This window comes from Zea mays, chromosome 8, assembly GCF_902167145.1.
Source record: "Zea mays cultivar B73 chromosome 8, Zm-B73-REFERENCE-NAM-5.0, whole genome shotgun sequence".
In the NCBI taxonomy this organism is placed as follows: Eukaryota; Viridiplantae; Streptophyta; class Magnoliopsida; order Poales; family Poaceae; genus Zea; species Zea mays.
Window position 1 is genome coordinate 122,481,576 of NC_050103.1, and position 22,953 is coordinate 122,504,528.

General features: G+C 42.3%; 2 protein-coding genes across 2 annotated transcripts; both read left to right on the plus strand.

Annotated features, from left to right (window-relative positions):
- Positions 1-910: 910 nt before the first annotated feature.
- LOC100283911 (uncharacterized) lies at positions 911-4,165 on the plus strand. The gene is made up of 4 exons (NM_001156809.1): positions 911-1,125; positions 1,273-2,291; positions 2,514-2,585; positions 3,824-4,165. Exons 2-4 carry the CDS (start codon positions 1,470-1,472, stop codon positions 3,902-3,904), a joined length of 975 nt encoding a protein of 324 aa, NP_001150281.1. The 5' UTR covers positions 911-1,125; positions 1,273-1,469; the 3' UTR covers positions 3,905-4,165.
- A 12,657-nt stretch (positions 4,166-16,822) lies between these two features.
- On the plus strand, positions 16,823-22,672 carry LOC100193691 (DUF1692 domain, endoplasmic reticulum vescicle transporter protein). The gene is made up of 13 exons (NM_001138783.1): positions 16,823-17,210; positions 18,730-18,803; positions 18,938-19,021; positions 19,104-19,184; positions 20,146-20,226; positions 20,332-20,424; positions 20,824-21,000; positions 21,088-21,155; positions 21,272-21,323; positions 21,403-21,456; positions 21,534-21,623; positions 21,832-21,898; positions 22,254-22,672. The coding sequence occupies exons 1-13, from the start codon at positions 17,069-17,071 to the stop codon at positions 22,343-22,345; spliced, it is 1,155 nt and encodes a 384-aa protein (NP_001132255.1). The 5' UTR covers positions 16,823-17,068; the 3' UTR covers positions 22,346-22,672.
- The last annotated feature ends 281 nt before the right edge of the window (positions 22,673-22,953 follow it).

Consider the following 22,953-nt stretch of genomic DNA (forward strand, 5'->3'; position numbering starts at 1 on the left):
TGCCGGGGGGGAGGGGGGCAGCGGTAGAGCTCATGATCGTCGAGATCTTTGATACCAGATTGATAGGAGTTGCGTTCCCTATGTTGACGATATGTTTCCGTTGCAACGCACGGGCACCCACCTAGTTAAACAATAATTTAGCTATAAACAATTAATTAGTAACAATAATTGAGTTATATGTGTGAATTTTAAGCCTTTTTTCACGGTGAGCAACAACACAAAAAATCTTAAGTCACTAGCAAAGTTACTTATTCAAACTAATTGATATTGTATCTTAATCATTTTGCACAAAACAAAGAATGGAACAAATTTTGGATTAGGTGCGGGTCATCCACTGTTTGAAATAGAAACCCACACTCGTGAAACTTCGGGTCTGATGCGTGTGCACCGTCGATCAAAATCTTCACCTATACCATTACCCATCGAGTCAGGTACCTATCGAATTTCGGATTCGCGGGTTAAAATTGCCACCCATAGTTGGGCTATTGTACTGTGTGCAATTTGAGGCCTGTGAGGAAACCTGTGGGTGGATATTGAAACTTGCCCGGAACCCGTAGTAATTCGGGTCTCTAAAATCAAAGCCCCATGGGAGAAAAATATGACCTGACCTTAGACTCGACGGGTCCAAAACCCACAGGCCTCACCCGAATCCGTCCCACTGCTATTTCTAGTTGCGGCTTTTCTGCTTAATCAAAAGTTCTATTAAAGGCTCTACACGAATTCAGACTTTGTAATGCATTCACGTTGTTTTAGACAGTTTTTACTAAATCAATTCTCACTTAAACGGACGGAGAATAAAGACATTTGTGGGTCCATAACCAAATCTGACGGTCAAAATCCGATCAAACATGCCCATATCTTCTGATTACACCGTTCCTTGAGAAGCCCAATTCCTGTCAGAGCCCTAGATTGCAGTCTACTCCAGCCTCACCGCCTCAGGTCGGTCCTACACGGTCCCGTTCTGCCTGGTGCCTGCAACCTGCCTTTTCTTCTTCCGTCGCCACCCAGCGTGCTCTCTCTCCCTCTTTCTCTCTCTCTCGTGGCGGCGCCTGGGCAGCCGTCGCTGCCGCCTGCGCTAGGTGCCAGGTCTTCTTCGGGCCCTTCGCCGGCGACGAGTACCACCAGGTACACCCTCGATCACCTTGGTCGTCCCATCCTGTTGTGTTGTGCGAAACCATGCACCCAAACCCTAACTTAGTATTTGTATTCGGATCTGACCTGTATATGCATGTATTATGCATACTAACTTCGATTGCTTTTCTAAATTTATAGGTTGTACATGTATACACCCATGTGCTTTACTGGGTCGGACCCTACTCATCCTCCACACTAAGGCCATCTCCATAGACTGCACTGTTTAGACTCCACTGTTTAGAGAGTGGAGATAGGGAGTGAGATAGAGAGTGGAATAGGGAGGATGCTGGAGATAGCCTAAGGTTGCCACTGAGTGTGTGCATGATTCAGAGGCAATGTCATCACAAACTGGAGGTGGCAAAGAGAGTGACGCCGGCCCTGGGCAACACAGGCAGATGCAAAGTTTGGCAAGACAAGGGTCTTTATACAACCTTACCCTCGATGAGGTGCAGAACCATTTGGGGGAGCCATTGCTTAGCATGAATTTTGATGAGCTCCTGAAGAGCGTGTTTCCTGATGGTGTAGATTCAGATGGTGCTGTCACAGGCAAGCCTGATCGGACCTCGAGCCTGCAGCGACAGGGGAGCATCCTGATGCCTCCGCAGTTGAGCAAGAAGACTGTTGACGAGGTGTGGAAGGGCATCCAGGGTGGACCAGAGACCAGTACTGTGGTGGATGGTCTGCAGAGGCGAGAGAGGCATCCAACACTTGGGGAGATGACACTTGAGGACTTCTTGGTCAAAGCTGGGGTTGTTACTGAAGGACTTGTGAAGGATTCAGCTGATTTTCCAAGCAATATGGATACAGCTGGCAGCAGTGTTGTTGTGGCTGCTGCTTCTAGTTTGAACCCTGGAGCACAGTGGTTGCAACAGTACCAGCAGCAAGTTTTGGGGTCCCAGCAATTGAGTTTGGCAGGTTCATACATGGCTAGTCAGTTGCGCCCTCAGCCATTGTCTATTGCTACAGGTGCTACTTTGGATTCAATTTACTCTGATGACCAGATTACTTCGCCATCATTTGGTGCACTTTCGGACCCTCAGACACCTGGGCGCAAGCGTGGTGCCTTAGGGGAGGTAGTGGATAAGGTGGTTGAAAGAAGGCAGAAGAGGATGATAAAGAATAGGGAATCAGCTGCGCGATCAAGAGCGAGAAAGCAGGTCTAATTCTGTTTCCTGTTTATTTTTAATTTCTGTATTAAATATTGTTGCTTGTTATAAGTTCAACATGAAGGCTTCCTGAAATGTTGAGTGGTACAGATTTTGATGTTTATTCTTTACTATTTAGCAAGGATATGGAAGCAGCTAGAGCATTGATTTTTTTCCCATTCCTCTTTGTGTCGTAGCCATTGTTTTCATGACCATGTGCATTGTGCTTGGCAGGCTTATACTAATGAACTTGAAAACAAGGTATTCCGTCTAGAAGAGGAGAATAAGAGGCTAAAGAAACAGCAGGTACTTTGTCTCGTGTTGTCATGAACTCATAATATTTTTCTTTTTTCTCATTCTTTCTTTTGTGTGGAGGGTATTCAACAAAAAGTCTTGATATTGAAAGGTCAATTCTAGCAAAACTGTTATTCCTCAGATAGTTAAGCAATTGGTCGATGCTAGCTACTTATTCATTTCGCAGTTCCCTTTTCACTTCTTACTATGGCTCAACAGTTATGTACTTGTGTCATGTCTAGGGCTGACAATGGGCTATAAATTTTGCACTGTAAGATTTAAGGATCGAATCGGGTTAGAATCGGGCTCTATTTCTAGTCATTTTTGAACTATAATTTTTTAGGGCCTTGACATTTTGTGAAGAACCATTTGGATCACGATCCATTACCACCCCTAGTCATGTCCTGCTACCTGGTAACAGATACTCTGAGTACTATATATGTACTTATATTAGCGATAACTGCAATCGATTCTAGAGTTCCATACAATTATGATACTTTGAGATTCTTATATCTATTACGGTATTACCACCATCAAACCATCACCTTTGGTTAAATATATTTTCTTCCAGTCCTAGAAGAATGAACTTGAATTATGTCAGCCAGCCTTTTACTGTCGTTTTGGACCTGAATTTACCACCATCCTGGAAGGACCACGTTTGTTGTGTTCAGATTGCTTGGTCTTGAATTTGAAGCAGCAACCAAAGGGAATGTAGAGCAGGGAAAGGAAGTTATTTTCCCTCTTATTGAGATTTGTAAGGGGTACAACTCATCGATTCAGAGAACTTACTGGATATTGGAAAATGTCTGTGTTTTGCTTCATAAGTTACTAGTTCAGCGCCATTAGATTTGCTTTGACTGAAATACAGAGCTATTGTTGAGCATCGGATACATAGGTTTATCATGTGAAACTTTGTACCAGTGGTGTTTACACTATTTAGCTGATTTCAGCATGGTGGGATCAAGGTTTGTTATTTCGCAATGCTACGACCTTACAGTCCGTTTCTTTTTAGCCCATTGCAATGGGAGTATGTTGCTCCCTTCTGTTGTGGTGATGCACAAAATTTTGGCAGCATGAAGTAATTGAGCTACATGCTGCTCTTCCTGTTGACAGTGGGTAAACAGTAGCATGGTGCTAAAATGCAATGGGTTACGGGTCTAATAAACATTTTATGACGTTATTATGTTCAGGTTGACAGCCTTGCTAACATTGCCTTTTTGTTGGGGTCCTTCACTTCACCTTACTTTCAGGAGTTGGATGAGATACTGAGCTCTGCTCCTCCCCCAGAACCCAAATATCAACTCAGGAGAACGGGTTCGGCTGCCTTTTGAGTTTCGGCGCTGACAATGCTCATAGTGATTTTTGTACATTATACAAGGATTCTACTTTATATGGTTTCCTTCCTTTTGTATTAGAAACATTTGATAGATTGAGGGTATAGCTTTTTCCCGGCCCGGTAGGTCAGTGTATGTAGGTCGCTAGCAAGCTGTAGCATGTCCTGGCGGATCATTTCCTTGGTGTCTGTCAGTGTGTACATCTTCTAGACACATGTCTAAGTCTGAGAGCTTCCTTATACGAGAAGGTATTCAGGTATGTGTTGCGCAGGTGTCTCCTGCTGTTCTGTTTCAACGGTGCAGGCTATTTTTTGTGAGGTCATCATTTTGATCACACATTTGTGAGGTCAGAATATTGCAAGCGCTCCTCTTAACGTCTGTGTCAAATCGTTCACAGGATCTATGTATCTTAACTTCTTAACACAAGATTATAATCTTGTGACTAACGTATATTTTGTAGAGCTAATTTAAGTTAGGTCATAATAATGATTATTGTTTGGGAGATCAATGGTTTTCGTGCCACTAAGTCCTTGTTCGGTTAATCCTGTTACCCATGGACTAGATGCGATTGGAAGACTAGATGCGATTGGAAAAAATTAGGAACAAGTTTAACTTGCTTGAGATTTAAACCCATCCAATCTTACTCAATTCACATGGATTGAGAGCTAACTGAACAAGCCCTAAGTATGGAAGTTTTGTGGCTTTTCAAAGATGAATATTTCTAAGTGTGAATTAGAGTTAAGAGACATTTATAATAGTTTAGAACTTTGTTTTTTTTTCCTTTGACCGTACTATAAAGGGGAATATGAATTAGTGGGTTGACCTATGTGCTTCTAATGAGTTTAGTGTGGTACATATTAGTTATATTTAGCTCTATGTAGCTTAGATGGGGACTAAAAGGTGTTTGGAACAGACCCCATTTGTAGTTTCAAATTTTGGAATGTTTGTGAAGTTTTAAAGGTGTTGGACCATGAATATCAAGGTCATCGTACCAATGGAGATGTCTAACGCCTCCATGTAGATTGTTAGTGAAGCATGATCATCGGACCCTATGAACAGGGACGTCGGATCAATGCAGATGAGTTCGATGGTCTGTGAAAACAAACTAGAGAGCTCTAGGGTACACCATACTAGTCCGATAGAGGGCACCAAACCATATAGTGCAACTATAGCAAATAAGATTCTTTCTATATGAGTGATAGACCCTATGAATAGGGTGACCACTGGACCATTAGGTCCTGGTCCGACACTCTCCAAAAGTGACAATAGAGGTTTCGTGAGCATCACGTTGGTCTGACTAAAGGTATTAGACCATATGATTTATGTAGTATGCTTTAACAATTATGTCTAACATGGGAAGCACACTGTGACCGTTGTGTCTTGTTAGACTAAGGAGATGGTTTGACTCTTGCCATCAGACAGTCCAACGATTGCGAATTTTGTCTAGAGTTACTATAATAACTAGTTGGTCGGTTTAAGGTTATAAATACACACTAGCTCATCTATTCTAGTCCTCTTGCCCATTCTAATAGTTGAAGAAGCCCATTTGAGTGAGGAAGAGCCTTTGCATAGTGAGGGACTTGAGAGTTGGTAATCGATTGATTAGCAGCCTTATTATCGCATTGATAGTAGTTAATGTGCACCCATTTGTTCTCATTATCCTTGTTTAGGTTAAGTGAGTTTGAATTTGTTACTCTTGGCGATCAACATCACTTAGACTGTTTGGTGGTGATCGAGAGTTCAGTGATCATCTAGAGAGCTTGTGGGCGACATAACTCAAGTGTGTACACATTTGTGAGCGGTTCACCGTGTTAGAGAGGCGAAGAACCAGCTCATGGAGAGCACTTGATTCTTGCACGGATTGCTTGTGATGCTTCTCTTGAAAATAGGGCTTGTTTGTATCTTGTGCCCCATATTTGGTGCACATCGAACCATCGAACACATTCGGTGCACCTGCATCACTAACTTGTCTATTTGAAACACTCTTGGAGTTAAATTTAACTTTAAACTTCTCTTAGACATCCTATAGCTACCTATAACTAGATTATACAATTGTGCATTACCACTAAACACTAAACTTACCTAGGTCAAGCTACCCATCCATGCCCCTTTATAGAATGGACAAAGGAAAAACAAAAAAACCTATCACTAATCTAAGTGTCCAACTCCATTCAACACTAATAACTAGCCATCTTTAAACTTCTCGCTCATCCTTTGAAAACTGAAATCGAATACCATTAGTGGGGTTATGGGGGGCACAAAATCCATGTATACCCAATCAGTCTATATTATCGTGACCAAACTTATATCACCTCTACAAAACATGTGTTAGTCATAATAATCTAGTGTCGTTATTAATCATTGAAACCCAACTAAGGGCCTAGATGCTTTCAGGGACCACAAACACATCTTCCACATCCACCTCATTGTTGGGTAATGTAGGGTCATAGGGTCCTAGATTGTCTGGTCCTAGTGAATACACATGAGGGCTGAGATTTATGAACACCTTATGCGCAACCACATCTAAATATTAGAGCTATGTCCTCATTGCTGATCTTTCAAACCCATTTGAAATATCCTCTCAACTAGCTTCTCTCTAGCTCTCACAACCAACTCACTAAGTAACGATTGCTCACTAAATAACATAGACTCACTTTGCATTCCAATAAAGGAAACATTTTCATACTCACTTCTGTCCATACTACCTCCATGATATAAGCTTACAAGATTAACAATCTATTTCATTTCAAATAAATTTAATACAAGTGACTAAATACAAACTAAATATTATCGAATCGCTAACTAAATATTGTCTAACTATTTTTAGCTACCTAAATAACTAAATAATACCTAACTAACTAATGAACTAATAAACTATCTATGTTACTAACTAAATAACTAGCTAACTAAGTTATAAATAATAACTATGTAACTAACTAACTACTAATTAGGTAGTTACCTAATTAATAACTACCTAAGTAATTAATTACTACTAACTAGCTAACTAGCATACCACTAACTATCTACATAACTAAGTTACTTTATACTAACCAACTTATTAATTAAATTATTAATGTATAAAAAAATCACCTTCATCTTCACTAAGAGAGTGGGGGTGTGCTAGGTGATGTCGAGTAGGGGCGCGACCGACGACTAGGGGTGTAGGGTCAGGGATGCAGCAAGGAGGGACATGGGCCTAACGAGCGTTGAGGGGTAGCAGCCACTGAGCGCAGGTGCACAATAGAGCAAGACGAAGAAGAGAGAGAGAGAGAGAGCAATGAAAGCAAGGAGACGCCACAATATTGAATTGGAACCTCTGCATCATAGAATGTAGCGGTAAGGTCGGTGCCACGTCGGAGTCATGGTAAAGTCCACATCATTTATATCATAATACTTTGGCATCATAATATATGATACCAAGATATTTAATCTCGACACCATAAATGATGACGTTGACTCCATCATCCAAACACTATAGTTCTCACTAGATATGTGGATGCGAATTTTTGAAAATGGACTAAAATTTAAAAAACGGTTGCTGATGGCCATCTACGCTAAAGCCAAAGAAAACATATTTGATGCACGTGGGAGTTTGACGCACACAGTGCACATATTAAATCATCATTATCCATCTTATATTTAGCATATCTGATTGCTCCTTCTTTATAAATAACATCTTTCGCCGCTACACTCCACCACTTCATAGGGTGTTCTTTGCAAAAATACAGAGCAATCATAGACATATAGATCTAAGATAAATGATGATAATTTAATATGTGCGCTTATTGTTATCCTAAACGACTGTTTAGACCGTTTAAACGTCGTATAATCCGTTTTAGTCCATTTAAACGTCAGTGTAGTCCGATTAAACGTTAAACAGAGGATCCGACGGTTTACTGTTTAGCATTTAGGATAACATTGTGTGTGCTAGACTTCTATGTGCACGAGATATGCAAAAGGATCCATAATGGGTCACGAGCATTTCCCAATATTGACGCAAAGCCAATGTAAGGATCGCCCTTACTTTCGATTCTCACGATGAACACACAGATATGCCTCCGCGGCCAATCCGCCGTCGGACGCTATTCTATTGTGAAAGTGTCTGTCGCCGCCTAGGTTCAGCCAAGTCTACCTGTATTATTACAGCACATAGTGTATATATAGAACTCCTCTGTTGGGCCTGGTTTTACTGGGCCTAATTTCTCCACTGCCCTCCTATGTACTTGGGATTTGGCCTGCGTTCTCTTTTCCTTCCTGCTTCAGTCTTCGCCTTCTCGTTCGGTACCTCCTGCCCATCCTGGTCGCCTTTGGTACTGCTGACATCTCCTCCCCCTTCAAAAACAGCTTGTCCCCAAGCTGATGCCAATGGAAAACGCTGCCGGATAGCTTGCTTGTCTTCCCAGGTGGCCAAGGATCTCGGCGAGTTTGTCCACCGAATCAGTACTTGCTGCACGGTCTTGTTTCCTCTCCTGGTTAGCCGTGAGTCCAATACTTCCTCAGGAACCTGCAAGTCATGAGGCAAGTCTGGTAGCATGTCATGAACAGGATCTCTATTACCCACGACTGGTTTGAGTTGCGAAACGTGGAACACTGGGTGTATGGAACTGCCTGGTGGAAGCTGTAACTCGTATGCAACAGAATTCACCCTCTTGATGACTGCAAAAGGTCCAAAGTAGCGGAAAGCTAACTTGTGGTTCAGTCGCTCGGTTACTGAGTTCTGGCAGAATGGTTGTAGCTTCAAAAGTACACGATCTCCCACCTTGAACTCCCTTTCTGTACGACCTTTATCAGCTTGTTTTTTCATTCGGTCCTGGGCTCTTTGAAGATGCAGCTTCACCTGTTGCAACATGTTTTGGCGAGTCTGCATCCACTGTTGCAAATCTGGTACTGAACATTTATCAGCTGACACCAGTCCCAGTTGAGGTGGAGAATAACCATATAGAACTTCAAAAGGAGATTTCCCTAAAGATGAGTGATGACATGTATTATACCAAAACTCTGCTAGCGACAACCATGCATACCATTGTCGAGGACAAGAGTGAACAAAGCAACGCAAATATGCTTCCAAACACTGATTGACCCTCTCCGTTTGGCCATCCGACTGTGGGTGGTACGCGCTGCTTAAACATAATTTGGTACCAGATAGTTTGAACAATTCCTGCCATAACTTGCTTGTAAAGATGGGGTCACGATCAGAGATAATCGAAGATGGCATACCATGCAGTCTATAAATCTCCTTCATGTACAGTTTTGCCACCGGCAGTGCTGAAAAGGGATGTGCCAAAGCAAGGAAATGTGCATATTTCGATAGCTTGTCAACAACCACCATGATACAGTTGTAATGATGTGACAAAGGTAAACCAGAAATGAAGTCCATACTAATCACTTGCCAAGAATGTTCAGGTATAGGCAAGGGAAGTAGCAGCCCTGGATATCCACTCCTCTCTGGTTTCGCTTGCTGGCAGACAAGGCAAGATTGCACAAACTCCTTAATGTGTTTTTTCATGCCAGGCCAACTTAATATTGCCTTGATGCGTTGGTAGGTCACTGGAAATCCTGAATGACCGCCTGTTGCACTATCATGTAATGCTGTCATGACTCTAGTCTGGACCTCACGGTTGGTACCAAGCCACACTCGATTCTTGTGTTTAATTATTCCATTGTTGTATGTGTACTGATCTACCTGGCCTCCAGTAGATAATATGCTTAGTAGCTTCTTTGACATCTCATCAGTTTCATAACCTTTGGATACCTCGAGCAGCCAGCTGGGAACCACAGATGAGCAGGTGGTAGCATTCAACTGCAGGTCAACACCATCAGACTGAAAATCAGGTCGACGTGATAGAGCATCTGCCACCTTGTTCTCTATTCCCTGCTTGTATGTTATCCGAAACTGCAAACCCATAAGTTTGGTTAATGCTCTTTGCTGCCATGGTGTGGTTATCCTTTGATCATCGAGATGAGTCAGGCTTTGTTGATCTGTTTTAATCACAAATTCCCCTTGTTGCAGATATGGGCGCCATTGCTCTACGGCAAACAGAATAGCTAGGCATTCCTTCTCATATGTGGACAAACCCATATTCTTGGGACCCAACGCTTTGCTGATATAAGCTATGGGGTGACCTTGTTGCTGAAGAACTGCTCCCACACCCATTCCACTTGCATCTGTTTCTACAACAAAAGGTTTGGAAAAATCTGGGACTGCTAGAACTGGTGCTTGGGTTAGAGCTGTTTTCAGAACATTGAAAGCTTGTTGTGTCTCATCATTCCACACAAAGAGAATATTCTTCCGGAGTAGATTTGTCAGGGGTTTACTGATGATGCCAAAACCAGCCACAAATTTACGATAATAACCAGCCATCCCGAGAAAACTGCGTACATCCTTAACACACTTAGGTGTTGGCCAATCCTGAATAACACTGATCTTGTTTGGATCCGTGGATATCCCTCTAGAACTGACCACATGGCCAAGGAATTCCAACCTGTCCTGAGCAAAAGAACATTTGGTTTGTTTGAGCCTAAGTTGATTCTTCCTCAGTAACTCAAACACCTGTTCTAAGTGCTTCACATGCTCTTCTAGATTTGCACTATACACCAGCACATCATCCAAAAACACCACCACACACTTTCTCAGAAGAGGTTCCAAAATTTGATTCATAAAGGCCTGAAAAGTAGCAGGAGCACCAGTTAAACTAAATGGCATCACTCGATATTCATAATGACCACGGTGTGTCTAAAATGCAGTTTTATATTCTTCACCCTCCTTAATCCTAATTTGATGATACCCTGATCGGTGATCCAATTTGGTAAAGATAGTAGCTCCCCCAAGCTCATCAGTGATTTCTTCAAATATGGGCATAGGATATTTGTTCTTTACCGTATATGCATTTAACTTTCGATAGTCCACACACAACCTCCACTCCCCATCTTTCTTCTTTACTAAGAGAATTGGAGACGCAAAAGGACTAGAGCTGTGTTGTATCACTCCGGTATCCAACATCTCTTGTACTTGTTTCTCTATCTCATCTTTTTGTTGTGGTGTATACCTGTATGGTCGCAGCCTAAATGGTTGAGCTCCAGGCATGAGAGGAATGGTATGATCAACTTTCCTTTTGGGAGGTAGGCCTTGGGGTTTTTGGAACAAATCCTGATAGCTCTCAATCAACTGAGACACCGGTGTAGGTATGTCCAACTGTTCACTTTCAGTTACCTCTCTTAGTTCTAAGATTTGCTCCACAGCTTCCTTTCTGACTAAGCCTTGCAGTTGGGAAGAAGACAGATGATGGCAGGTCTGCAACTGAGGAACTATTCCTTGCAGGTGAACTGTTTTTCCTTGGTATTCAAATTCCATCCACTTTTCTGCCCAATGCACAGACATAGGACAATACTTCTCCAGCCAATCCATACCAAGTATGAAGTCATACCCACTCAGAGGTAACACCTTGAAATCAGTACAAAAATTGATACCCCCACACAGCCATTGGCAGTTAGACACCAGATATTTGCTCCACATGCGCCTACCATCGGCTACTCTTACTTGCATGGGCTGCTTCAGTTTCTGTATATCAGACATGGCCCCCATTAGATGACTTCCCATGAAGCTGGCTGAGCTACCGGAATCAACAAGTATTAGGACCTGTTGACAGTGAATTGAAGCCCATAGTCGGATGGCTCTGTTACCCTCTCCTCCACTAACTGCAGCAATTGAGATTGCTAACACTGTTTCTTCAGTTGTTTTGTCAATCTGATCATCTGTCTCTTCATTGCTATCATCTTCTCCAGCTGAATTGGCTAATGCCCACATTTCCTCCACCAGGTGCAAGGGAACACTGGTTGAGCAGGTATGGTTATGCCCCCATCTTTCTCCACACTTGAAACATAAACCCTTGGCCCTTCTGTAAGCTTTCAAAGCTGCGAGTCTGCTGTCATCAGGCTTGACACTGGATCCTGACTGACGGCGACGGTCTTCCCTTGGTGTGTACGCCACTTGGGTAGTGGGTACAGCTGAAGACCTTGGATGTGGCTTCATAAACCCCTTGAATTCCATCTTTCTACCATCCTTCCTTCCTGAGGTTGTCAGGATGTCCTCCTGTAAAAGAGCAAGGGAGCAAACAGTATCTAGGTCTGAAGGCCTTTGAATGACTACTACAGATTTAATCTCATCTGTGAGCCCATCAACAAATCTAGCAGTGATCATGGATGAAGTTAACTGGGTTTCATGAGCAAGTAATTGATGCATAAGAATATCAAATTCCTCTATGTATTCTGCTACAGATGCTTGCTGGTAGATGTGGTAAAACTGCCTAATCAGCAAATTATGTTGATCTCTACCAAAACGGGTATTCAAGTGTAAACAAAACTCTTCCCAATTCATCTCCCTCAATCTATTTTCTACGGCATGTAACCAAAACACTGCTGGACCCTTGAAATGCATGATGGCTAGCCTAATCCACATCTCTGGCTCTACGGCATAGAATTCAAAATAAGTTTCGCACCGTCGTTTCCACAATTTTGGGTTGGATCCATCAAACAAAGGGAAATCCATATTCGGAACTGCAGAACCCATTCCCGATCCGTGAGACCAAGCCCCAAATGAATTTCTCCCCATGGTTTCGAATCGGAATGGGTCGCGATTGAGGGGTGGAATCGTACCTCCGACCGGAGTGGGTGACCGGAACGTATCGTTCCCGACACCCGCTCTCCGGTAATGGTCTGACTGGTGGTGGCGATTATGCCCGTGTGTCGTCTCCGAAGAGGGTGGTTCCAGATGCGCGGAACCCGACGCACCGTTCGTGGCTGGAATTTCCGCCTTCGATGAAGCTGACACAGATCTCTGCGCCACTTCATTTACCTTGGCTTGGATGGCTTGGAGCGCCTCAGCGATCTCTGTCACCCTGGTCTCCACTTCAGGTCGCCACCTCTGGAACTCTACTTGTTCCCCCATGACGCTCTTCACCGTGGATTCCATGTTACCAATCGCCGTCTGCATCACCTCCATTCTCCGGTGTGTCTCTTTGTTCCCTTCCTCAATTTTCGCCAACAGCTGTGTCACCAGATCATCACTCTTCGCCGGTGCCATAGCTTCGGTCTTCGATTGCAGCCTCGTCCGGTAGTCGTGGTGGTGCTCCAGCTCGGCTCCGAATACCAACTGTAAGGATCGCCCTTACTTTCGATTCTCACGATGAACACACAGATACGCCTCCGCGGCCAATCCGCCGTCGGACGGTATTCTATTGTGAAAGTGTCTGCCGCCGCCTAGGTTCAGCCAAGTCTACCTGTATTATTACAGCACGTAGTGTATATATAGAACTCCTCTGTTGGGCCTGGTTTTACTAAGCCTAATTTCTCCACTGCCCTCCTATGTACTTGGGATTTGGCCTGCGTTCTCTTTTCCTTCCTGCTTCAGTCTTCGCCTTCTCGTTCGGTACCTCCTGCCCATCCTGGTCGCCTTTGGTACTGCTGACAGCCAATGAGGTCTTCTGAAGCACGACCGGATCCTCTAGCGTAGCTTCTAGGCGCCGCCCGCCCCCTATGTATGTTCCAAGAGGTTACTACAGAGAATCCGCTCGCTCTTGAGCTACCACCCTGTGTATGCATAAGGAAGGAATGAGTAATGATTGATTGGGTCGAGTAGGGACGCGATTGCTCTTGCTCCATCCAGCCGCTCGCCCCCATTTCGTTGCGCTTTCCTCTGTCTCTAATCCATGATCCAAGAACAACGAGCAGACGACATACCTTCGTCGTCAAGCTACAAGCTTGCTCATAGGGCTGGACAAAATACTCGTGGCTCGTGAGCTCGCTCGACTCGTGGTCAGCTCGGCTCGGCTCGTTTCAATTTTATCACGAGCTGAGCTAACATCTCAGCTCGGTTCGTTAACGAGCCAGCTCGACACGAGCTCGAGCCAGCTCGTTAGCTCAAATGAGCTAGCATTTATCTATAAAACAAAGCATATACTTGTATTGGATGAATTAATAAGTGACGAACTATGTTTGTTTAGGGTTTAAATGATGTGATATATAAAATTATGAGTATTGTTAGTCTTTTCTAGTGTTAAATTAGTATAAAATTAACTAGCAATTGATTATATTGTTGTATATATACATGTATACTATTTTTTGTTGTGGCTCGCGAGCTAAACGAGCCAACTCGAGCTCGCAAACGAGCCGAGCCGAGCTGGTTCTCTGGCTCGGTTCCTTAACGAGTCGAGCCGAGCCAGCTCGTTTTCTTAACGAGCCAGCTCGAGCTCGGTCGAGCCGAGCCGAGCTGGCTCGATATCCACCCCTACTTGCTCATTTGCCAGCATGGCGACACGATGGCGTTGGTGCGATTAGGCTGCCCGCACTGGCGTACTGGAAACACGACTGGAAAGGATGCCGTATGATATAGAGTTCGAATTTAGGTGCAGCGGTTCACTGGAAAGACGACGCTAAAATACAGTTGGCTAGCAACGACCCTATATACAGCGTTCGCGTCCGTGGAACTGCACAGGAGACAGGCGGGACCACGGGTGGGGCCTGACGCAACGTTGTGAGAGGCTGGTTTGGAGGGAGTTGAAAAATAAATAATAGAATATGTTATAGTTGGTATAGAGTAGATATTTAGGGTAAATATGAATGCAGAGTATTACAGGATAGAGTAGAGAATCTCGATGATCAGGACGAAATATTCCTTTTAGAGTAGAAATTTAGGGTTCCATGAGTGCCTTAGGATCAGCAGCGTCACGTACGATGCTAGCGTCCAGTGCATGCACGAAACTCAACTGTAAAAGAAGCGTACACGTTGAGGCGGCTGTAGAGCAGTCAGATCAGAGGGGGGCCCTGTCCTCCCCATGACCCCATGTCCCCATGTGACACGCACGACGCTCGCTCTCAAGCTCCACGACGAGCAGCGCATGCTCCGTACGAGTCCAACAGTCCAACTCGAAGCAACCTTCAGCCCCATCACAACTCACACGGCATAGTACCGCGATCCTGGGCTTCACTAGGGAAAAAAATTTGGTGCAGCACTGCTGCTAACTAGAGTGTTTGTAGCCCCTCACAAAAATAAGGATAGATCCCACCCGCAGCAACAATAATACAACTAAAACGTTATCTGCTGGACCTGCAGGTGGAGTCTATCCTCCTTTTTGTGAAGGGCTACAAACCACTCTAGTTTGTAGCAGTGCTACACCAAATTTTTTTCCTCACTGGGGCTCCTTCCCTTCCTAGCCTACTCCACTGCAACTGCAAACCTACCTCTCCACAATTCACAATCACCTGGCAGCTGGCATCATTGGTCTAGTGGTTCCATTGCCTGGCCGCACGCACGCGTCCCAGCCATGAGATCCGTCATCGTAGCTGTTGCACTCCCATCGTCAACGCCCATAACCTAATTAGAGCTTGTTCAATTAAATATAAATTGAGGGGAGGAGGAGATTTAATCTACCCCAATCCCTCTTAATCAACTTTTAAGAGCATCTCCAACAATGTCTCAAACTAGTGCCTTAAATTGAAATATGATGCTCTACATAGGAAAAACTACTCCAACAGTGTCTTATTTCATAAATTTTTGTCAAAAAACTATAGGTCATCCTCTCAAGTGACTCAAATATACTACACCGTAGTGGGCTGCCCTATAATCTAGATTTGGGGCTTTACTGTTGGAGCGAGGTGTTTTGTTGGTGCCCTAAATTCTATAAAATATACTTATTTTCAAATTATAGGGCATTTTTATAGGTCACGTTGTTAGAGATGCTCTAACCAAACAAACCCCGCTCTGCTCTTGACACACACGAATTTGGCCTCCTTTTGCGACGCCCGCCTCTTGAATGTCGGTTCTAGAGATGGCAATGGGTACCCAAAACCCGAATACCCGACGAGTTTTACCCGATATGAAAGCGGGTACGGAATGACTTCTCTACCCGTGGGTATGTTAATGGGTAAAAACCTCTACCCGTTGGGTAGACGGGTACGTGTATGGGTTGGTACTACCCATACCCGTCTACCCCGTGGGTAAAATATACCCGCATCAATAGCACTATAAACATCTAATAGAGTCTAACTTAGCTAGAATAAAACTCTTCTCTAATTATCATTTGTCTAGATACTAAGTTATGTAATCATATAATTTGTTATATGTGAAATTGAAGTTGTTTTTATATGTTTCTTTAATATTTTGAGTGATTGGTATATTGGAATTTAATTCTTTCCTAGCGGGTACGGGTTACCCGACGGGTAAAAATACCCGCGCGGGTACGAGTATGGGTAAGATTTTATACCCACGAATATATATGGGTAACTCGACGGGTAGAATTTTTTTTATAGGTACGAGTATGGAATAGTACTACCCGACAGGTATGTACCCGTTGCCATCCCTAATCGGTTCCCTCATCCTTCATTCCCGCGCTCTCTTCCATTTGCTTTACCGACACCGGCATCCTGACATTATTCTATTCTTGAAACTCCGCTTGTTTTCAAGCCGCCGCGTTAGGGAGAAAATGATGCAAAAAACTACACAAAATTATATGCATTTTCAGTTTTTTTTTTCTGTAGGGAGAAAATGATAAAAAACTACACAAAATTTTATTCTTATACGATATAATATTTTTAATAACATGATTAAAGATTAGCACTAAATTATACACCTATTTATATTAAAATATTATATTTGTTATATAACTCATGTTTTAGTAAGATCCGCGCACGACTGAGAAAACGTCATCGACAAACAGGAATCCCGTGCACTAGCGGAGCTGTTACTCTGTTAGGTTGGTCCCTCCATAAACCTGCCTCCCAACGAACCGGACCTGCCACGTAGGCGGGCTCCAACGCATTCCCGCTGCAACTGGCCAACCACGTCGCGCCGCGTGGCGCGCGTGCGTGGAATTTGACCTAATAAATCCAACCATTACCGCGTCCACGCTATATGACGACCGCGTCCTCGTCTAATCAATCTCCGCCTCCCTGCCTCCATACCCTGACCGGACCCCGATCCCGCCGGCGTCTCGCGGAATCGCGGCGGTCAAAGCCTATACGCCACCCCACCTCACGTCGCGCCGCATCGCCGCGGTTTCCGCGTGCTAGTGCTCTCGGGAGCTCGGATCAGAGGGGCGGGCTAGGGTTCGCCAATCGCCAGCGTGGGTACTGCCGTCGGGCGCCGGCGGCCGAGTAGTACGAGGAGAGATGGACGCGTTCCTGCACAGGCTCAAGCGGCTGGACGCGTACCCCAAGGTGAACGAAGATTTCTACAAGCGGACGCTCTCCGGAGGCATCGTCACGCTCGTCGCCGCCGTCGTTATGCTGCTCCTCTTCATCTCCGAGACCAGTAAGTGACTCTCCGGCGGCCGGCAGTTGTCTGATTTGATTTTTTTCCTTTTCCTACTTTGCGGCCTTGTTGGCCCGGCATGGTTGTAGAATTCGAGATGTAAGCTCTTCAAAAAAGAAGCAAAGAAAAGACTGAATTTTCTGAGCTCCTCTTGGGGACTCATTGTTGCTGCATGCTGTGATTATGTGGAGAGAAAAAAAGAGATAAATTTCGATAAGCTACTGTGCGTTTGCATGGTACCGTCTAGATTAATGCAGCAGACTTCTGGGCTTAAGCTCTGGTGCTGTTGACGGTGTATGGAGGGAAGGGATCTGTGTTTTGTTATGTTATGCCGAAATTAGTGTTGAGCATGGACGCGAATCCTAATAATGCATAACGTGGACGGCTATTTATACGCTCTATTTGGGAGTGAGACTCCCAGATGCTGGAATATTTCAAAAAAAGGCTGGATTTTCAGTTGCTTTCGGTTCCTTCAGTTGTCCCAATTTGGTGGGGACAATACTCTTTATCCGGTAGACACCTGGATTTAAGTACTGACGTCTCCTTTTGATCTGTTTGAGTTTTATATTTCTTTTCATGTTACAATCACGTGTGCAAACAATTACATACTGAGGATTAGCTCTACTTTGCTCTTAGGGGATGTTTGAATGCACTAGAGTGAATAGTTAGCGGCTAAAATTAGGTAGAAACATAAACACTAGCTAATAGTTCAGCTATTAGCTATTTTTTAGTAAATTAGTTAATAGTTAGCTAGCTATTTGTTAGCTAGCTAATTCAACTAGCAATTTTTTAGCTAACTAACTATTAGCTCTAGTGCATTCAAACACCTCCTTATTAATTGTGTGTCAGTATTGAGTAAACTCTACTTGAGGGAAAGCTTCTACTTTTAGTCAGGAAATTTGGACTGACACGAACTTATATCACCTTTTCTGGAACCTGCTGTGCTAGTACCTGAGTTACATTTTGGGTAAAAATTCTTTTTGTCAAGTGTTTCCTTCAGAGTACTGGATAATTTATAGCCGTCGCTTGTGGCACACAATTCATATTTCCTGTGGCAAGCTCATGTGTATCCACCTAACATTTGTTCTGAATTTGTGGCAAAGCTGCAAAGTTTAGGCTAAAATGGCTATAGAAATGAGGAATATGTCCATTATCCCAGAATAAATACACCTTACTTTTGCAAGTGTTTGTCCAAAAAAATTGGACTAAATAAGGTATGTAGTTTGGATAGTATTATGCCTTGTAGTTTTCTGTCATTGGCAAATTCTAATGTCCTGTCTTTTAGCGTCCCGTTATGAAATTCATGGCATTTGTCATCTCTTTTTTTGCAGTTCTTTATTGCTCTTTGAAAAACTTAACCTCATCTTGTTTCTACCTCTAAAATCTATGATCTACTGATGTTGTTCCTCGTACCAACATGCCGTTATTGTCAAGGAAATGCTGTTATGTTACATATTGTGCTTAAATAAGTGGAATGAAGCGTCACCTAATGGTTTTTCTGTGTACATAATGTGTTTAGGGTCATATTTTTATTCGTCAACAGAGACTAAGTTAGTCGTGGACACATCAAGAGGGGAAAGGCTACGAGTAAATGTTAGTACTTTTTTTTATCAGTTTAACTGTCTGTAGATTATTTACTTCTATTCTTGTTTAAAGAGACAGACACATACATCTTCATGCGGTAGTGCCTAACAAGTGTCTTTTGTAATGGTAACTCCAATTTGCAGTTTGATATTACTTTTCCGAGCATTCCTTGCACACTCCTCAGCGTTGATACAACGGATATTAGTGGAGAGCAGCATCATGACATTGTACGTTCTGAAGTTATTTTACTTTGTTAATTTAGTTTTTTATCTTTCATATAATGATTCCATTGTTTCCTTTTCCCTGTAGAGGCATGACATCGAGAAAAGAAGATTAAATTCACATGGTAATGTTATTGAAGCAAGAAAAGAAGGCATTGGCGGAGCAAAGGTTAGTGGCCTCTGATGCAGACTTGATCATGTTTTTATGACAGTTGTAGCAATTATGGTGGGTGAAGTGTGGGTAGAATTTCCACTCTTCTTTCAAAAGTTGAACCAACCAACAGATGATACACCTGTCCACATTTCTAGGGCAATAGCACAGTTTATATTTTTCAAACAGAAGGTTGAAATTGAGAGCCGTCTGTGGTTCATTAAAAAAAAATAGAAGACTAGGCAGAAGAAACTGATATAAGCGATTTGTCTTTTTAACCACACAGTATTATAAGCTTACCAGTCAATTTATTAATTTCTTCTGTCCTTAGCCCATGTATTTTCGTCTAGTTCATTGCTGAATTGTTGCTCCTTAAAGAGCTTATAGAACTCACGGAGAAAACTACCAAATTGTGATGACATCGAGAAGCTAGAAGTTTAAGTTTGTATTCATAGAACTCACGGAGAAAACTACCAAATTGTGATGGCAATTTCTGTTTTTAATGGCATACTCTCTCGGTCCCAAAATAAATAATATTATAAGGTTTAAAAATTGTCCACCAAAAAATAACATTCTACACAAACATGGAACACTGCCTCCTAATAAGGAGGGTAGTTATAGGTGCAATGCAAACGGTAACTGCCAAATTCAAGAGATATCTTCCAGGAAAGGAAAGGAGCTGGGCACATGCGTCTTTTCCAGCGTCCGTAATCTGTGTGGAAATTCTAAAACATATTTATTATAGGACAGAAGGAGTAGGTAGTTCATTTTGTTATATTTGAGTCTAGTATAGAAGCGTTTTCCAACCGTGTTATCTTGAAACTGTTCTATGTGACTGTCAGATATTTTGTTTCTTGTTTCCTCCAATATGTACCACAACCAAAACGGAACCTAGTCAACTGAAGATATAAGGCTGTCTTGGTTGTACTCTTAGCAATTCACATGCATATCCTTGATAGAAAAATATATCTTTGTATAGGTCGAGAGGCCGTTGCAAAAACATGGAGGAAGGCTTGACAAAGGTGAACAATATTGTGGCACGTGTTATGGTGCTGAAGAGGTATGCACACCTTTTTTTCTTTTTGGTTCATTTTGTTTTATTATAACTTTTATTTCAGCATTCCTTATCCATGTTATGCTTTGCTTGGACCTACTCTGAGCTCAGTCGGATGAGCAATGCTGTAATTCTTGCGAAGAAGTCAGGGAAGCATATAAGAAGAAAGGGTGGGCTCTAACAAATCCTGACCTAATTGACCAGGTATATCAGCTATTTTACCTGGATTTATTTGTCATGAAGGTTTACATTTTGTTTTTTTGGGAGAATCATAGTTTTTAACATATGGTGCACAATTGATTCACTGCTTTTAAGAAATCACAATCACGTGGAGGCCCCTAGCTTGTATGCTTGGTTCCTTGATCCATCACCTGCCTTGATTAACAGAAATTGCCATCTGCAATGTAGTGACATCTTTTATACTTGAAGTATTTTTTGATGTCATTTGCCTGTCACTAGCTCTGGTTCAGAATGTGCCCTTTGAGTTATATACTTCATGTGCTGGTTTCTAATTAGCATGTAACTTTTTCTGGTGAACTTTTAAAGGTTTCCTGCACACTTTTTTTATTCCTGAGATCCACTGGTGTTTGTTGACTGTTTTAGTGTGCAAGAGAGGATTTTATTGATAGAGTTAAAACTCAGCAAGATGAAGGTTGCAATGTCCTTGGCTTTTTAGATGTCAGTAAAGTTGCTGGAAATTTTCACTTCGCCCCAGGCAAAGGATTTTATGAATCAAACATAGATGTGCCTGAGCTGTCATTACTTGAGGGTGGTTTCAACGTAAGTAGCCCATGTTAAATTTTTTCCCTAGATTATTTTGACTGATTACTTCAATGTTTCTAATATGTTTACCTGTAAATTTACCAGATTAGCCACAAAATAAACAAACTGTCCTTTGGGACAGAATTCCCTGGTGTTGTTAATCCACTTGATGGGTAACTATCTATGTTTCATTCAGTGAGCATAAAATGGTGCCCATTGTTTTAGGCACACCTATTAACCTAAATATGTATTTTCTTACTCTAAACCACTTCACCATTTATGAACACAGTGCTCAGTGGACACAGCCAGCTTCAGATGGGACATACCAGTATTTCATAAAAGTGAGTCTTTCATCATGCATGTATGTTGCAGTTGTATGGCTTAATGGTGCATAAAAAACTTACCGAGTTTCCTATTAAGGTTGTCCCTACAATATACACTGATATTAGAGGACGCGGTATTCATTCAAACCAGGTTTGTGGAACTATTGAATATGTGCAACGTTTTATATTCCCTCAACATTAATATCTGTATGTTACTTTCATTTCCAGTTCTCGGTAACGGAACATTTTAGAGATGGAAATGTTCGTCCGAAATCCCAACCTGGAGTATTTTTCTTCTATGATTTCTCACCTATAAAGGTAACAGAGTAACAAAAGATGCATATACAGTTTTTTTGTATATCATGAACTTTTTTATCATTTTCACATATATGTGACTAAATTAATTATTTTCTAGTTATTTTTTATTAGTGCAGGTAGCATTGTTGTAATCCTCTCAGATTGAAAGCTACTCATTTCAGTCGTTCAGGTCAGCAGTCCTTATAGAATTGAACTGTCTATTTTGCAGGTGATATTCACAGAAGAAAATAGATCCCTACTCCACTACCTGACAAACCTTTGTGCTATAGTGGGAGGTATGAGCATCAAGTTTAGTATAGGTGTAGTTACCATTTGTTAAGATATTTGCTACATCTACAATCTTCACTCTTCTGTAAATGAAACCTTTTATTAACCCACATGTCTTGCCAAATGCTCCAGCAATTCTTTGACCATCCTTTTGATAAACGGCATACTTTTTGCGGAATCGACTCCCCACATGTTTTTCCTGTTCTGAGCTTTGCATTTGCTGTAGTGTTCATACTAAACCGGAGCTTTTGTGGCAATAGATGTCTGCAATCAGTCGCATTTCTGCAAATTTTTTTTTTAAAAATAGCTTCAGCTATGATTTCAATGAGTTCAACTAACAAAATTGGTCTGCATGATCCTCAGGTGTGTTCACCGTTTCTGGTATCATTGACTCGTTCATATACCATGGACAGAAGGCGCTCAAGAAGAAAATGGAGTTAGGCAAATACAGATGATCAACTTGGACCTTGTACTGGCCCCGTCGTTTCCAAATTTTGAGGCATGTAAGGAGCTTATATGCCTGCTAAACATGACGAGTACCACTTAAGTCGGAGACTGCAAGGCCATCAAACTGATGTTATTGCACATTAGCTGATCAGATAACTTGTAAAATGACAAGGAATAGCCTGGTCTGAGGGGTGGGTGGCGGTGTGTGTGGGTGTGTGCTTTGATGCCTATCATTGTTGACTGTTGTTGAATGACATGTTTGAAGGTGGATAGGTCAGATCACAGAATGTTTCTCATGAAAGTTTGTTCAAGGAAACAGCTTCACTCATGGTGTCACCCATCTTTCTAACTTTGTTCATTGGTTATCGCCGCTCTTTATTATATTGCTTTACACCTAATGACCTTAGAGGATTCCGTTATATCATTTTATTTCCAGTTGAGGTATCCAGTAAATATAAATATAATACAATGATTGTTAATTCTACCTCCAATTCATTAAGGTTGTGCTGATGCAAAGATGTATTTAAATTGTACTCCCTTTCCAAATTAAAATTCGTTTTACATAATTAATCGATTCATACAATACTTAATATATGTATTTTATGTGTCTAGATTT